The 18,064-nt window shown below is 43.2% G+C and overlaps 1 protein-coding gene across 3 annotated transcripts in view; it reads left to right on the top strand.

The window, feature by feature from the left end:
- DGCR8 (DGCR8 microprocessor complex subunit) overlaps window positions 1–18,064 on the top strand; it is a 34,606-nt gene that overhangs the window by 5,543 nt on the left and 10,999 nt on the right. The window contains exons 2-9 of one of the 3 annotated variants that reach the window (XM_072599762.1): window positions 3,145–4,139; window positions 4,661–4,820; window positions 6,606–6,748; window positions 6,984–7,266; window positions 13,494–13,691; window positions 14,238–14,339; window positions 15,077–15,175; window positions 17,158–17,240. In XM_072599762.1, coding sequence (XP_072455863.1) covers window positions 3,420–4,139; window positions 4,661–4,820; window positions 6,606–6,748; window positions 6,984–7,266; window positions 13,494–13,691; window positions 14,238–14,339; window positions 15,077–15,175; window positions 17,158–17,240 — 1,788 coding nt within the window. In that variant the 5' untranslated portion in view covers window positions 3,145–3,419. Of the gene's footprint in view, window positions 1–1,225; window positions 4,140–4,660; window positions 4,821–6,605; window positions 6,749–6,983; window positions 7,267–13,493; window positions 13,692–14,237; window positions 14,340–15,076; window positions 15,176–17,157; window positions 17,241–18,064 lie in introns of those variants that run through there. The other 2 variants (XM_072599763.1, XM_072599764.1) reach the window with 2 other exon arrangements.

Here is an 18,064-nt window from a genome sequence, read left to right as displayed (position 1 = left end):
GAGATGACCTTTTCAAGGAGTTGAGTTTTAAGATGTTTTTAGAATTCCATCTTGAGACATTCATTAGACATTTGGAGATGGAAGTCTGAATATCTGCGAATCATCAGATTATGGATGATGGAGAATCATCACTGATTGCAGATCACAGCAAAATGAGGTTATTGATAATAAATTTTTTAAATGTAAAAAGAAAGTTTGTGATAAGATAACATGTTCAATTAGTTTATTTTGTTCCAGTCTCTGGTCTCTATTTGAAGCCTCTCCAGGTTGATAGAACCTGCCAGTGTCTGTTTGCTGGGAGATTTAGTCTTCAAGAACCCAGGGTCACTTTTGTGTCCGGTTTGTCCTGGCTCATTAGATAGGGGGTAATGAGGCTGCTGGTTTCCCAGGCTTCCTTGACCCTGCTGTCTCCTCTCATATCCCAAACTCCTAGCCTTGCCTCCGCTTGCTCTTGTCTCCCTTAGTTTCTTGGCAGTGTGGCATCCCATCTGATCACTCATATGAAGCTGATTTTTTCAAAGTTACCTGTGATGTCTTAACAGCCACTGCAGAAGATCATGGATTTAGAGCTGGAATCTAATGGCTTATTTTCATCTGCATCCTTCTTCTCTTGGCCACCTATTCTTTCTGGATACTGCTGGGTCTTCATGAGCCTGCCCCTGTCTGGCTGTTCCGTCTTCATCCTTCTCAAATCCTCTAAGTGTGAATATCCCCCAAAGCTCTCTCCTAGCCCTTTTCTCTTATCCTTTCTGGCTTGGAGATCTCATCTGCTCCCATGGATTCATTTATCTCTTTACCATGACCTCTAGATTTGTAGACCTAGATCTCTTCTGAGATCCAGCCTCAAAAATCACCATTTGCCTATTGGACATTTCCCTCTGGATGACTAAAGGCGTCTCCTACTCACCATCTCTAGAATAAAACTCACTTTGTCCCAATTCACTCCACTCCAGAACTTCCTTATTTCTGTAGACTCCTCACTGGAGAGAGCCCTGAGAGCCACCTTTTGGGAAGCAGCAGCCCCTGTGGAGATGCGTCTTGGAAGCTGCTTATGAAGGTGCCACCACCTGCTTCCTCAGCAGCCACTGGGACTTAACCAATTGAGCTGCAGAAGAAGGTTCTTGGGCCTAGCACAGGAACAGAGTGGATCCAACTTTCTCAGTGGAGACGTTCCCTCAGGGGTGCTGGTCCCTGCCCTCTAACTTGGAGCTGAAGCCTATGGCTTCCCTTGAGCAAGGGCTGTCTTTTTTGCTTGTGTTCCCAGGCCCCGGGGTAGCACTTTGTGCTTATTCCATGCATTCATCCTAAGCTCAGGCTCATTCTGAGCTCCACTTTTTCCTTTTCCCCATATATCTGGTCAGTAGCAATTCTTATTCTGTACCCCGTACCCTAGTTCATGCCTTCATCTTCTCCCTCCTGCCTCAAGTCTATCCTGTCCTGTCCTCCCTCCCCACCCTAAAGTACCCATTGATGTCACTCTGCTTATAACTTCCCCAGCCCCTAGAATGAAAAATAAACTGCTATTTGGCATTCATAGCTCCTCATGGCCTAGTTTGAGCCCACTTTTCCAGACTTGTCACTTCCCTGCGTGCACAAGGTGCAGCCCACCTTGCTGATCCTCACACAGGGTGTTCTAGGCCTGGAATGGGCTGCCTTCTCAATTCCTTCTCTTAGAACTTCAGGCTTCTTTGAGAACTTGGCTGACACTGAAGTACCCCATCCTACCAGAGACCTTTCCTGATTCTCCCCCAGTGTGTGACTCCCCTCATTACCTTGCTTGTACTTTGTACAGATCCTGTATTTAGGTGGGTTCACATCCCCTGTTTCTCCCCATGGAACCTCCTGGGGACAGAGGCTTTTTGCATCCCCAGTGCCTGGCGCTTGAAATTCTGTGGCCATAGACTGTAGCCCAAAAGTTCACTGGAAACTGAGGGAGAGAATGGGTCTGGGAAGCAGCCTTCCACCTCTGCTTGGCTCTAGAGGAAACTGCCTCCCAGAGGACGCAGTAGCACATCTTTGTTTGGCTGCTTGGTGCCTTAGTTGAACACAGTGATACAAACAGTGGAGGAATATAGGTGTGTGCTCCCTGCTCTTGAGGAGTTCCCCCTTAAATGGATCACTTCTTATTCCTCCTAACTCTTTGTACAAGGACTTGTTCATAACTCTCAGATACTCTTAACCATTCTGTCAAGTTGAACACCTTTACTTAATGGCTGCTATGGCCCACCTCCTTGCTAGGCACTGCTGGGCAGTATGAAGGCTTCTGAACTCTGGCTTGCATAAAACCTAAGTTGGGTGTGGGCTTACAGCTCTTTTTCTGTATGAGTATGGGGCAAGAGCTCAGTTTGGGAGTGTAGCCTATATTCACATTGACTTTATGAGTGTGTCCCTTGCCCTCAAGAAGCTTGAGGTCTGACCTGGAAGATAAATGAGATACACACATGCTAATTATAGTTTAAGACAGGGATTATATGCCAGGGGCCAATACAATCATGAATGAAATGATAACTGTGCTCATTTTTAGGTCTTCCAGGTGACTTTGACAGGCCTATTAAATGACACTTATTAAACAATGTGCATTACTTAAACCAAAGATTTGGCTCAGGTTGTCAATATGAATCCCAAAATTTTTTTTATCTTGGGAAAGAATGCATTTTTGTCCCCTCCCCCCCAATTATTTTGTAATGTTATCCCAGGGAAATGTGAAGTGTGACTTGAAACTGTTCTGCTGCTATCTGCATTAAACTCCTGGAGTGTTTTAATGATTTATTTTCTCTTTCCTTTTCTAAAGTGTCCTAAGGTTTCCTAGTGCCTTGTGAGTAAGAGACAAAGTAATTGTAACTTTGGACTTGGGCTGTAATCTGTGTTCTGGAGAAAGAAGAGGGAGGGCTTTCTAAAAATGTTTTACTTAACTAAACACCAAATACTGTGAGCATGTCCATGTGCCCAGAAGAGTGTTAGAAGGTGCTACTAGGACTCTGTGGGTTGGCTGCTTAAGAGAACATCTTGGACAGGGATGAGGTTAAAACACAAATCCTTGTCATTAGCAGATGGCAAGTACCTGTTGCTGTTGTTGGCTGGGTGGCATTCCTTTTGTTAAATATTTCAGCAAAGTGGTGACATTTTGTAACAATTTCTTTGCAGGTTGAAAGAAGAAAAGGAACTTAAGGACTGAAGCCCTGCTCCCCTCCACCTCAGTCTTCAGCTGTTTAAGCTGAATGCATTGTGATTTCCAATAATTGAGACAGTGATTCTAAAAGCTGTCTACATTAATGAAAAGAACAATGTAGTCAGCTTAGCTAAGTCGTCAGTGTTGCCTATTGACTAACTTGATGGATTTTTGCATGTTAGGAGAATAGATTGATATAACTTTTAAGTTTTTGTTCTTTTAAAGTGGTCATTTTAAGAGTATTTAAGATATGGAGACATTGGAAAGCATAGCTCCTCTCCAACAAGAGTTGACAAGAGAATTGATTGTGGAGAACCACCTTTATCTCCCGCCACTGCCTCCTAGCGAAGAGCCTCCACCACCTCCCCTGCAAACGTCCAGTGACGCAGACGTAATGGACGTTGGCTCTGGTGGTGCTGGACAGTCAGATACCCCTGCTGGGGACATGTACGCCCCCTTCGGACCCCAGCTTCTCACCAAAGGATCTGCTCCCTACAAGAGCCGCCTCTGCATAGACCCAGACAACTACGACTTAAGCCCAAGAACAGCTCGCCATGCCCCGTTAGTTCGAAAATTCATCCCCGATCTTAGGTTGCTTAAGGATGTCAAGATTAGTGTGAGCTTTACAGAAAGCTGCAAAAGCAAAGACAGAAAGGTTCTCTATACTGGAGCTGAGCCAGACGATAAGGCCGAGGCAGCTTTTAGCATAAACGATGTCAAAGGAGATTTTCATGTGTGTCCTTTTGATGGTAGTCATGGGAACATAGTAGGAGTAGTGGGTGAAAGTGTAGACAAGAGGGATGAGGAAAATGAGATTGATCAGGAAAAGAGAGTAGAGTATGCAGTGCTGGATGAGTTAGAAGATTTTACTGACAATATGGAAATAGAGGAAGAAGCAGGAGGGTTCACAGCTAAAGCCATTTCTCAACGAGATAAAGTGGATGAAGACACCTTGAATTTCTCCTATGAGGTATGTCCAATCGCTTTTCTGGCTATTAGCGAAATCTGAAAAATCATTTAGGCTTTGCAGTTATCTTTCAGAAGCCAACATTGCAGAGGGAATCAAATTTTCCCTACTCTGCGTGATGGACCGATTTCATTTTGGTAAAAAGAAAATGAGAGGAAGGATTGAAGTTTTATTAAACACTCCTAGTAAAAGTTGTCACTAATAACCTTTCCTTTTTTGAGCCAGTTTAACAAATAACCATTTCAGAAGGCGCTGCTGTGGACTGTGCGTCTGTGGGGTGTTTAACCAATTTGTGGCTTGAGTGTGTAGTGAGAGATTTCATTCAGTTTGTTTTTCAGATGATCTTGAACCCTTAAATGGAGATCCAGTGACCATATTTGAAAGCCACCCACTTCTTTTTCTCTTATTTTGCTATGATTTTTTTAAGAATGGTGTTACATTGCCAATGGAATAGTCAGTAGTATCTTTTCTTGAGGAGATGGTAGCCCTGGGATAGAATGTCTGATTGATAGAGTGTTTTGCAGGATGATTTTGACAATGATGTGGATGCGCTCCTAGAAGAGGGTCTTTGTGCCCCCAAAAAGAGGAAAATCGAAGAGAAATATGCAGGGGAGAGTGATCACCTGTCTGATGGAGAAACGACTGTGCAGCCAATGATGACCAAAATAAAGACTGTCCTTAAAAGTAAGCTGCTCTTAGGTTTAAAATTTCGACTGGCGGTAGCAGAGAGTACACAACTGGCTGTAATTAGGAATATTAATGGGGTGATGTGTATGGTGTGCTTACTGTGTTCAGTCACATTAGACCAAGAAGACTTTTGTTTCTAAAATGGCGCTCCAGCTGGGTTGGAAGGAGGATCACAGGCTCCAAGATTGAGCGTTGATGGGCCTCCAAGTCCATCTAGTCGAACTCATTTTACAGATGAGGAAACAGAAGGCCAAGAAGAACATTAAACAGGTCAGAGCAGAAAGATTTGAGCATGCTTTTGTGCTTTTTTTTTTCCATTCTGCCCTACAGTGCAGAGATGGACTTGAGGCAGTCCAGCACCTTATTTAGGAGAAGAAACTCCACCCTTGCAGAGCTGCTGGAGGCTCCTTAAAGGTCCTTGAAGAAACAGGCACTCTTCCCTTTAACTGAGATGCTGACTCATAGCAAACAGGCTCATTAAATACTCTTGGCCATTGCTTTTATGAGGTCTTGAGAGCAGCTACCAAAGTCTGAATTACAGCCCACAGATGAAAAATGGCTCCAGAAAAAAGGTTCTTTACGTTCATTCTGTGAAAGGAAGTTAAAGCTGGGGAGGATGCAGTTATATGGGCTGTCAGCTGATGGGTATGGGGGGAGACAGAAAGGCTAGCTGGAGTGAGAGGTGAATCCTGCCCATGGATCTTCAGGTTCTGATTTAGTGTGCTCTTGTCCTTTGAGCTTTTCCCTTATTAGTCACAGTAAGGCAGGTGATTCTTAAAATCTCTCTTCTCTACCAGATCTTAGGTTTCCTAACCTCATTTCAGAAGCACAAATGACATCATGTGATGTAAGCATACAGGAATGACAACTCAGAGGTTCCTAGCTGCAGATCTACTTCTTGGGGCTGTGTTATAGGGAGCCTCCATTCAGTGCAGTAGGCTTTTCTCCCCAGTTATTATGGTCCTTGTTTCAAAGATCTTCAGAATGGCACTTTAACTGAAGCTTTCCTGGGAAGTGTTAAATATTTTCTGTGCTTCTGTTCATATCCTTTGCTGTGCCAGTGAAATTCGTTCTATCAGGTCTGGCCCGACTGGAATGGCTTGGATTTGGGGTCCAGATTTTATGTTGTCTAAGGACCCAAGTGATGAATTTTAAGTGATTACTCCTGAGATGTGGAGGGCTGCCATCTATGTAGCAAATAAAAGGGATATCTGCACTAAGGAAAAAACGATCAGTAAAGTAAAATACTGCCGTCATCCTAACCTTTGAGGGTAAGGAGATGGTGTGTGTCAAAAGCAGAAACATTTGAATGAGAAATATTATGGTTTAGAGTAGTGGTATTAAACATTTCCCAATTACAATTTAATGTGCTTGGAGCTTTGCCTGAAGCTGGGGCCTGGCCAGGAGTCTGATACCTGGTTAGGGGCTATAGGGCAAACCAAAAGAATGTTGAGATTGTAGTCAGAAGATTTTGAGTTCCATTTCTTTACTAGGCACTAGCTATGTGGCCTCAGTTTACCCTCATCATTGAAGATCCTTGGGTCACTTATCCTCACTGAGTTGTCAGGTGCGCACTTTGTAGACAGAGCACTCAGTATGAAGACCCATTGTGAAAATCAGTAGGTATAGGTTTTTGGTTTGATTAAGGGTGGGGGGAATATTTTTGTTGGGTCTCTCTACAAAAATTTTAAAGTTCTTTTTATCAGATTTAATTAAATGAACATTTTCTTTCAAAAGCTAAAGCTTCAAGTAATTGCAGGATTTTCTTGTCTTTTTATAAAGGCCGTGGCCGTCCGCCTACAGAACCATTACCTGATGGATGGATCATGACATTCCATAACTCTGGAATTCCTGTCTATCTGCATAGAGAATCTAGAGTTGTTACCTGGTCCAGACCATACTTCTTAGGAACAGGAAGCATAAGGGTAGGGGGTTCGTTGGTCAATTGGTAATGTAAGAATTTAATTTTAACTGTTTAGAAAGACTGAAATCACCTTGGTTATTAGTTTTTGAAGTTAGATCTGTAAATGCTCAAACTTAGAATTGCATGTCTTGGAAATTTTTCGTTTGTTGTAAGACAAATCAGATTTTTTCAGAACTCGGTTTATACAGATTGTGTGCTGGAATTCATGAAACATCACTCTTTTACTGTCTGTCCAGAAACATGATCCTCCCCTGAGCAGCATTCCTTGTCTACACTATAAGAAAATGAAGGACAATGAGGAAAGAGAACTCAGCAATGACATCACCCCAATTGGGGATGCCTCCCCGATCAAATCCATGGAGAAGGCTTCCGAGCTGGACAGCCAGACTGAGGAGCCGGACTCCACAGCGGTGGACTCTGGGTCGCTCGATGAGAAAGAACCTCTAGGGGGAGACACAGCCCAAGGAGCCTTAGGACAAGTTAAGGCCAAAGTAGAAGTGTGTAAAGATGAATCTGTTGGTAAGTCTCTGGTCAGTCTGTGAGCATTAATAAGGGCCTGCTTTTTGTAGGCACGGTGCTAAGTGCTGGGCAGAGGAAGGGAGAATGGCGTGTCTGCAGATGATACAAAGTTACTGGAGGTATTAGAGGGAGGGGGCAGCCTTCACTGATAGGAAGGACAGAGTTTTACTGAGATGAAGCCTGCACAGGAAACAGCCTAGGTGGGGAAGGGCTGGGAGGGGAATAATGTGATGTAATCCTAGGAAGGTGGGTTGGAGTCAGATATTGAAGGAGTTTGTGTTTGAGCCCAGAAATGATAGTGAGCAGTGGGGTGATGTGGTCTGATTTATACTTTAGGGAAAGAGTTTCAACTGTATAGAGAAAAGAATGGAGAGGAGAGAGATCAGAGCAAGGGACCAGTCTTCCATTAACAGCAGAAAGAAGCAGTCGAGGAGAGGTGTCAAGGGTCTTTTATTAGGAAGCATGGGTAAGGGATGTTGCAACTACGATTTAGCAACTACATACGTTCTGCCAGCTTACTTTTTATTCCTACCTCTTTTATCCTTTTATTACAAGGAAAAGCTGGTAGGTTAGGGAAAGAGGTATGTGATATATTTGGAAAAGACATTCTTTTTTATTTTTATGTTCAAAAAACTTTTTAAATAATGGGATTAGGAGAGTTGAAAGCTTCAAGGTTATACACTGGATGAGTGACTTGGAAGAATGCTGGTACTCTTGCCAGAAATTGGGAACACAAAAGGAGGGATTTGTTTGGTGGGGAAAGAGGAGTCCTGTATGGTGAGTTTGAGATGCCTACTGGATCTCTGCAGGAGCGGTGCCCAACCAACAGTTGATGATGTGAGACTGGAGACTTGTGCTAGGCATAACCATTGTACTCAGACAGGTAGTATCCATGAGGGAGAGGCCCTGTGAGGGGCCTTTGGAGTGCACATACCCACAGTTAGATGGAACATGGATAGTGATCCTGCAGAGGAGATGAAAGACACACGAGAGGAGAAGTAAGCTTGTGGGCAGCCTGTTAACCATTGGGAGATGATGTGGGTGTAGGGCACATTTCTCTAATGCTGTGGAGTTTACCAGAAGCTTCCTTCATAAACCTCTAAATTGAGTAGAAATTTTGCTGAGGCCAAGGTTACAAGCAAATGGCAGAAAATAAGATTTAAACCTTGGCCTTCTGGCTTCGTGGCCAATGATCTTTGCACTATTTATCCTACTGTGTCGTCTGTCATTTGGAAATATGAGATTATTGATTGGGATCAGATCATTGTCCCTGCAGGGAGATGGAATGTCAGGGTGAATGTGGTACCCCCAGAAAGAACTGTCTACCGTTTTGGAAAAGTGTCCAGTGTGGTCCTGGCAACAGGTGACGGGTGAACTTTTTGGTGCTGGTTGTGGACATCCATGAAACAGAAGAAAAATCCAGGATGCTCTTGCTCAGACCCTCTTTGAGACTCTAGCCATGTCAAGAATGACCACAAATGTGTTGAAGCTTTTGGTGTTCTAATGGTGACCCTCGCGAGACACCGGCCCTTCGGTCTGGGCATTGTCACTGTCAGTGAGACCAAAAGAGAGAAGGGAGTTGCAGCGAAGCAGAAAGACGGCTCGTAGCCTCTCTTTGGACACAAGTAGAAGATGGCAGAGCTGGTTTGTTCATGAATCCAAAGGGAACAAGGACCATTATTGCAAAAAATAAAAATAAGTTTCGAAAAATAAACTTTATTCCATGGGACTCCTCAGATCCTGTTGTGCTGGTCGTGCTGACGGCAGACATCTCCAAAAACCACCATCACCAACTGCAGCCCGTGTACCAGTGTCAGCTGTAGAGATGTTGATAAGGGGGGAAATTCAATGAATGATTGGCTAAAATAAAAATCTACAAGAAGACATGAGAGGAACAGTTGAGGTGTGCTGCTGAGACAGTACCAGCTTGACCTGTTTAAAGAATATATTGATGCTAAAACAGGAAATGGACAAAGAACAGACACTGACAAAATGCTCATTTCCTAAGAAGTTAAATAGGTCAGTTCAAGAAGAATGTAGAAGCTGCTGGTTAATACTTACTCTTCTCTTCAAGTGGAACGATAGCCTCCAAGGGCAACAAAAGCTTAAAACATGAGCTTGTTTGTTTAATCTTACAGAGGAGGATATTGGAAGATCATGGGTACTATTGCCTAATGAAGCAGTGGTGGAGAAGACAGATCTCTAGAAAACTTGTTGTTGTTCAGTCATCTCAGCTCTTCCTGACCCCATTTGGGGTTTGTTTCTTGTTATGGTTGTTTGGCAAAGATCCTGGAGTGGTTGGCCATTTCCTTCAGCTCATTTTACAGATGAGGAAACTGTGGCTAACAGGGTTAAGTGACCTGCCCAGGGCCACATAGCTCATAAGTGTCTGAGGCCAGATTTGAACTCAGGAAGATGCACTTTATTCACCGTTGCCACCTAGCTGTTCCCAAAGACATTTAAGGATGAGGTGGAAACAAAACCAAAAAAAGGAAAAGATCTGCTGAGTTCTATTAAAAATACATATTCTTCATTAGCAGCAGTAGAGCCACTATTTATGACCAGAAGTAGAAACAGAATTAGAGAAAAGAAAGATGGGAAGAGCAGCTGAATTGATTTGACCAAATATGGAGGAAGAAGGGGGATTGATTTTTCATGGTATTTGACAGGGAAAGGACAGTGCTTGGAAAAGATTATAAGCCAAAAAAGGCAACCAAGAAAATAATTAACTCATCCATTCACCTACTTTTTCATCCCTACAAAGTCTTTGAAAATAGTCTTCATGTATCAAATGCATCCTGGATAAAGGCTAAGGAGAAAATAGACAGGTTTTCACAAGTAGTGTTTAAAGCATTTGACCAAAAGGATCAAAATACAAGATCCCATTGGGCTTTTTTAGCTATGAAGAAGAACTTGTTTCCATAGAACAAAATGTCCCATAGAAGGCCCTCCAAAAAGTATCTCATGCATAAGTCAAAATTATACAAGGTCTTTTGAAGGTGTTAAAATAGAGAGCCTTGTTTGACAATTAGCTCCTGAACATCAGTGGAAGAATAAAACGAGATACTTGTTTGCCAAAGGTGTTTGCAAGGAAAGAGTCTGGAGCACAGTGGACATTCCTCTACTTTCTCCATCTAACACCCATGGGTCCACCTGGATCTTTATGTTAACAGTTCATATGTCTGTGTGTGCCTCTTTAGATACATACCTGGCTGACAGATGACCCTGAGTGATAGCTGTGTGCTGTGTTTTTATAGCGTAATAGATTCCTTATTTTAGGTTTGGTCTCTGACAGATTAGGTTTAGCGGACTTTGAGGTGACCTGTCTTCTTAACTCATTCACCATTTTAAACTTAATCATTCACCCATTTTAAAATGGTAAAGAGGGAAAGGTCATTTACTTGAGAGCCGTCCTGGATATAACATGTTTGTACCACAGAAACTGCTGCTGTTTCCTTATTTAAATTTTATTAATAATTCTTCTGTCTTTATATAATTTTCACTCCATGTATTCCTCTCCCTTTCCACTACCTGCCCTGCATCCACGTGCAGAGAATTCAACAAAAATGCCATTTCCAACGTGTCCTGCCTCCCAGCCCTGCAGAGAAGAGGGGCTGGAAGTTCATTCACTTTCTGTCTCTTCCTTAGCTATGCTTGGCCACAATTTCAGTGTTCCCAGGTTCCTTTGCTTCAGTTCGTGGAAGACTCATGCTTCTCTGCATTCTTCACTTCTAACCGCAAAATAATACTGCAAGTACTACAGTCTGTTTAGCCATTCACCATTCAGTGGGTATCTCCTTTGTTTCCAGTGCTTTCACTGCAGTAAAGTAGTGTATACAGTCCTGGCTGTTTTTGTCCTTCTTGGTTGTATAATCTAGTAGTGGGAACTCTTATGAAATTGGGCTGGATAGTCTTGACTGTGATGAGAGTCTCCCTGTAAGGGAGGCTTTAGCTCATAGAATCTATCTGTGAGAACCATTATTGTAAGATAAGGCCTCATGGCAAGACTCTTGAGGCCATTGTGACAGTCTCCTCTTAAGGGAGACCGTAAGCTTTTAGACTCTACTAATGGGAAAAAATTGACAGTAATGTTTTAAGGTTAATGTAGCTTGCGTGCCTCAAATAATATCTTGTTCTCTACCAGTTTGTCTTTTTTCCCTGTACCTGTGTATTCCAAAATCACCTGTGTCCCCTGAACCTTGACATATAAATTAGACAGTCCTGCGTGGTCCACTCTCAGAAAGGGCACTTGGGAGCACATCTGTGTCCCTTCCCTGGGAGCACACCTGACCCTCAGGAGGAGGCCTTCCCAGTTGTATGGGCCCAGGTTTCTATGTTCCCCTACTCAGCACAGTTCTTATGGGACATAATCGAAGTCATCTGTTGGATTTTGGTTTCCTTTTACCTCTTTCTCCTTCCCACTCTTCCCTGTCACTTGCCAATAATGCTTTACATTGAACTGCTCTCTTGCTTTTACCTCTTTTTGGCATCTGAACTTGTGAAGCTGTTTGTTTTCCCCAATGTCTCTGGCTGGCCCATGGGCCTTTGTTCAGGTGTGAACTGGGGTCCCTGGACAGGAACTGTTTTTAGTGATACTTATACCTTTGGTGTGGAAACTGGCCTGTGTGAGCCTGGTCTTAGAAAACAAGAGCCATCCGGGACCCCGAAGTCCTCCCAGGAGGGGCTCCCTTGATTATGCCAGAAGTCTGTCACAAAGGTCAAGGATGCTTTAGTTACTTTCTTAGCCTAATTCCAAATTACTTTCTAGAATGAGAAGTTCATTGCATCCCCAACTAGTGTATGAGCATACCTGTCAGTCCGTACCTGACGTTTACTGTTTCCATCCTTTATCTGGGTTTAGTTGTTTTGATTTGGTTTTTCATAATTACTTGTGATTTAGAGCAGTCTTTGATCTAGTGAGTAGTCTGTAGTTCTTTTTAAGAACTACGTTTCTTTATAGCCTGTGGACATAGATATATCAGTCCCCGTAACTCTTGCATCTCAGAGTCAAAGGCAGGGCTTCCCTTCTTAACCTCGTGTTCATACAAAACTTTGCCATTTCACGTAACTAGAGTCATTTTACCTTCTGTGATCTCATCATTCAAAACACTGCCTTGTCCGGGTCTTTTCTCACTTTTTCTGTGGGGCGATCTTGAACACTTAGCTTGTGACTGTTTTGGATTCGATGTAAGGTATTGATTTAACCTTTCTCTACCAGACCGATTTCTGACTTTCCCAGCTCTTACCGGATGGGTTAGTTCTCCTTTAAGGACTTTGGTGTTCTTGGGTTTCTTGCATATTGAGGTTATTGAATCTGGGCTTGCCTTTGATCCTGTCCTTGTGATTGAGTTGTTTCGTGTCCTACTCTCCGTGACCCTGTTTGGGGTTTTCGTGGCGGAGATAATGGGGTGGTTTACCACTTCCTTCATTTTACGGATGAGGAAACTGAGGCAGACAAGGTTAAGTGACTTACCCAGTGTGTCCGAGACCAGATTGAAACTTAGGAAGATGAGTCTTCCTGACTTCAGGATTGGCGCTCTCTCCATTTCCCCACCTAGTGGCCTTTTTAGTCTGCTCTACTGAGGTCCTTTCTGATTTTTTCACCAGTGTCATAGTTTATTCTGACTGCTTTGTGGTAACAACTAGTTACTCCTTATTCTCCCTTGAGCCTGTAGACCTTTTGTTCTTCCAAATGCATTTTGATTGTTCTGTGGCTTGTTCCAATATCCCTTTAGTAGTTCAAGATAGCACTAAATCTGTAAGTCAATTTAGGGAGTATTTTCATTTTTATTGTATTAGTTTGACCAGTCACCAATTGAAGATCTGTCCATTACTGGATTTTTTTCTTTTCATGCTGTAGAAACAGCATTTTGTGCAAGTACCTTAGTATGTTGGTTGACTCAGTTATTTTATGCATTTGTTAGTTTTGAATGGGACTTCCTTTTCTTATTTCCTCTTGGATTTTGTTACCTCTGTATGGAAATGCTGTTGAGTTTTATGCGTTTGTTTTATATCCTGCTACTTTACTGAAGCTCTTAATTATTTCTTCTAGTCCCTTTATTGTTTCTCTGGGTTTTCTAAACAACCATCATATTATCAGCAAATGGGTGTATATTTTTTTTCTCCTTTTGCCTCATGTTTGTGCTTTTAATTGTTTTTGTTTTCACCAAATAGTCATTCATAATTTGATAACTAGAAACTACTTTTCTTTGGCAATTTCTGCACAGATCTTGAGGACTTTCGAAACTATCTGGAAAAGCGTTTTGATTTTGAGCAAGTTACTGTGAAAAAGTTCAGGACTTGGGCAGAAAGACGCCAGTTCAACCGTGAAATGAAGCGTAAGCAGGCAGAATCTGAGAGGCCCATCTTGCCAGCCAACCAGAAACTCATTACTTTATCCGTACATGATGCGCCTACAAAGAAAGGTTAGCCTTATGTTTTTAAATGTTAAAATTGGTGGAATCTAACCACGCTAACTGGAGTTGGTCAATTTTGTGTTGTGAAATGTGCCTCTGCTGCCTTTATTAATGGTCCTTTTGTGAAATAAACAATTTGTGCCTGAAACACTTCCAATCTAAGTAACATAATACTTAGGTTACTAAAGCTTTGTATTCATATGCTAATTTGTTTCTGACAGACTACTAACTGACATTTACATAACATTTAAAGATGACTATACACATTTTCATTTGAATCTTGAATTCAAATATTGTAATCCTTGTTTGACCGATAGGAAAGTGAAGGAAATATTAGGGATTTCTAATCACTCCTCATAATAGTCATTTGGTTAGAGTGGGAGAGCTGGGTTTGAAACTTGGGTCTCCTGAGATTCCGGGGCTCCTTCCCACTGTCCTCTGCTTCTGGCTTCCTAAATGTTGATTTCTCTTACTTTGGTGATGGCCACATGTCCATTTGTGGGGATGGGGGGGGGGGGTTGTCTCGTGTTGTCAAATATTTCTTCTTTATCACAGAATTTGTTATTAATCCCAATGGGAAGTCGGAAGTCTGCATACTGCACGAGTACATGCAACGAGTCCTCAAGGTTCGCCCTGTTTACACTTTCTTTGAATGTGGTAAGTTTTGTTCCTTCATTTAGGGACTGTGCCTACAGCCTGTTCTTTGTTAACTTGGTAGACACAGAGTTTGCAGATAATATGGGATCTAAGGGAGCTGACCTTAGTGCTGACTCTGCTCTAACCTGTCCTGTACCCACTGCCCCTAGGTAGGATCCTAGGAGTTAGAGATCCTGTAAAGCTGGACTGGACCTTAGAGATGTCTCCTCCAAACACCTGAGACATCATCAAGGTGGGGGCGGGGTGGGGAGTGACATGCCCAAGGTCACACCCACACCCCCACACACAAACACATACACAGGGTCAGTAGTAGAGGGGATATTTGAACCCCAGATCCTCTGATTACAAATCTGGTTTTCTTTCCACTGGACCATGCTCCCTCCTCAGTAATCTGTGGTCAGCCTCTTATCAGTACAAACCCAGTTTGTATTGATTTACACTTGGTGGGTTTTGTGAAATTTTCTCCTCGTGCCTGTCCTCCTTTGCTGGATTCTAAATTCCTTCAGGAAGAAGGTGGCTTTTTTTTCCAGTGCTTTTTTTTTTTTTTTTTTTTTTTTTGCTTTTTTTTTTTGCTTTTTTTTTTCTAAAAGTACTTTAGAAAATGCTATACATAGTAGGCACTCATAAATGTTTGACTTATAATTTAGTGGATTTAAACCCTGCATTGTGTTAGGGGTTTTGTGAGTGGTGTTTCATTCAGGCTAAATATTTTAAAGAGAATGTTTTCCATTTTTTAGAGAACCCAAGTGAGCCTTTTGGAGCCTCAGTGACTATTGATGGAGTGACCTATGGGGCTGGAACTGCAAGCAGCAAAAAGCTTGCAAAGAACAAAGCTGGTAACGTGCGCGTTTGTAACTCCCACTGCCCCACTGCCCATCTGTTTACTGTCCCCGCCTCTGTCTGGGGTTAAGGAAGGCAGCAGTCTTGGGTATGGAGAGAGAAGGCTGATACCCTTGGATAGCTTAAAAGTGGTAAAATTCCAATACACTTCGTTTTAGCATCGGAATTGGTCATCAGACTGTATTTCCACTTTTCACACAGTGGGTTTTTATTGTGTTTTGAAATTTGCTTTGCATTGTTGAGCTTTTTTCATGATGGAGGGAGCCATGGCCTAGTGGATAAAGAGCTAGCCTTGAACCCCTGAAGTTTCGAATTCCCAGCCCCTCCTGAAGCATCTTGGCTTCGTAACTCTGGCTAGAATCACTTTCCCTCAGGGCTAGAAGCAGCTTCTTAATGAGTTGTACAAAAGGGGCCGACCTGGTCTGCTTTTGTAGAGGGAGTTTCCTTACCCAGGAACTCCTGGTGCCAGTCACATTGCGGGTCAGGTCCCTCTCCCTGTCCCTTTAAGGATGATGCCAAAATCTAGAGCAGTCATCAGTAGCTCTTCAATTGGAGTAAGTTCCTTCTTGACTGTCCTCGTAATGTACTCGATGAAGATTGCTAATGCTTAGCCCTGTATCAGGTTTAACAGTGACTTGGTCATACTATATTCATTACTTCACTGGGCTCCACCCAGGAGGGCACAAAAAAAGGCACCTGAGTACACATACACATCCATTGGTGCCAACTAAGTGCTCTTCACTCTTTGGGGAGCCCTTCAGGCTTCTTCGCTGGGTGTTCAGTTGAGCCGTTTCCAGACCACAGAATTGAAACAGCAGCACATTCATAGAGTGGGGCAGGTGGGGGCAGGACAGTTGTACTGGCAGCATTGACAAAGGAGAGAAGACAGACAGTCTCGTGGGAGGTGGAGACAGAAAAACAGAAGAGTAGGCACAAGAGTTTTTACACTACAGACAAAAAGCCATTTCATGAAGGCCCCAACAGTCTTCTGTGCCTCAGTCACCTTTGCAGAGATCATTTGAAGTTCATGAGACCTTGATGTTGTCATCACAAAAGGGCTAAATTGGGCCCAGGACCAATTCAGCAAACATTTAAGTGCCTACTATGTACAATGCACTGTGCTGGGTAGGCACTGGGAGTAGGAAGATGAAAACTAAGGCTGTCCCTGATCCCAAGGCCTTTACAATTTGCTTACAGAACCAGAAAAGGGTGTGGTCCAGCTTAAGAAGGTGTCATTCCAGAATAGTTGGGAAATAAAAGCTTGCCCAGTGTTGCAAGGAGAGAGATTGAGTGACTCCCCTGTGTCACGCCTGTTTTTCTTGGCTGGGAGGTTTGTGGGGGCAGCCTGTGGTAGGCCAGCCTGGTTCTGCTTTATTTCTGAGTGCCTTGAAGTGGCAGCTTTTGTTCCTTTGAAATTTTAGCATCAAGCAAATTTGGACCAGTTGAAGTAAGAGTAGTTTGGTGTAGTGGAAGGAGCATTGGACCTTAGCTTGAATCCATAATCTGCCACTCACTAACTTCGTGTATGACCTTGGGCAACTCACTTCCCTCCTCTAGGCTTTAGCTTTCTTGTCTGTAAAGTTAGAGCAGTGGCCTAGCTGATCTCTAAGGTCCCATCCACTCCCCAAATTCTGAGATGATGATGAAGACCCAGACCCAGACCACACAGTGAATGAACACTAGAAATTTAGAGGGGAGGAGGGGTATGTCCATAAGGAAAAGGGTGACCATTGAATTGTAGGTCAGGGATTAAATCCTTTTCCGTAGATGGACGCATGAGCATGTAGAGACGTGCACAGAAGAACAGCCCACTTTCTTATTTTTAATTGTTAACTTGTTGATGGGTTAATGATAGAAGAGCACGTGTCCCAGCGTTGAGGCATTGGCTGCCCCAGTCCTGCAAGCCAGTTGGTTTTGGAATCTCTTTCCTCTTATGATCATTAAAAATGAGCACAAACTAAAACAATTACTCTTTTAGCCCGAGCCACACTGGAAATCCTCATCCCTGACTTTGTTAAGCAAACCTCCGATGAGAAACCCAAAGACAGCGAGGAACTGGAGGTAAGCCCACTCAGCTGCCCTTGTCCAGAGATGTTGGAGTTATTAGCATATTTATAGTGCCAAGATGACAGAACTAGAAGGGACCTGAAGAGATCCCACGAGTCTGTATCCTGCCTAGATGAAAGTTTGGGATGTTAGCACCCTGTCCTTGATGTGGAGGATACCTCTCATCCCAGTCCCTCATGCTGCCAGTCCCCTTTCCCAGTGAGTTCCAAAATTCCTTGGCCCTTTTTCTGCTCTGTCTTTATCAAAGGGAAGTTCTACTCTCATCCGTGAATTCTTCAGTGGGCCCTAGAGCCATCTTCGGCAGGCTCCTACTGGGGGCACTTCATTGTTTCCCTTTGGCCTTACAGGTACTAAGAGGCTCTCAGAAAGCAGAAAGGGCCAGGGATAGGGCATCTAGAAGTGAAGGGTTTGCCTGGGGAAAAGGGTGGCCTTGGTGAACTTGGAGAATGCACAAACTTTGAGTCAACCTGTTTGCAGGGGAAAAGGGGACATCTGAGAAGCCTTGGTCTTGGCCAGTTCCTCCAAGGTACTGTATATGGAAGGGGCCGTGTCTCAGATGATAACACCATGTGCAGGGCACTGGGCTAAGAGCTAGAGAAGAAAAGAAAATTGGGGAGATGGACATCCCCCACTCTCGAGGAGCATACTAGAACCTCTTAGGTTCTAGGTGTAAGTCACATGGAGAAAGCAGTTGTGTGTGTCTTTCAAATGTTCTTTCTCCAGATAAAATCGTAGCAGATTGTGTCAAGAAACATCTTCTCTGGGTCTGCATGGGATGTATCTGCGGCAGCATCTGCAGAAATAGTCAACCATTTCTC

This window comes from Notamacropus eugenii, chromosome 4 (genome assembly GCF_028372415.1).
Source record: "Notamacropus eugenii isolate mMacEug1 chromosome 4, mMacEug1.pri_v2, whole genome shotgun sequence".
NCBI classification, from domain to species: domain Eukaryota; kingdom Metazoa; phylum Chordata; class Mammalia; order Diprotodontia; family Macropodidae; genus Notamacropus; species Notamacropus eugenii.
The sequence above is the reverse complement of the archived record's forward strand: the minus strand, read 5'-3'. Positions and strand labels throughout refer to the sequence as shown.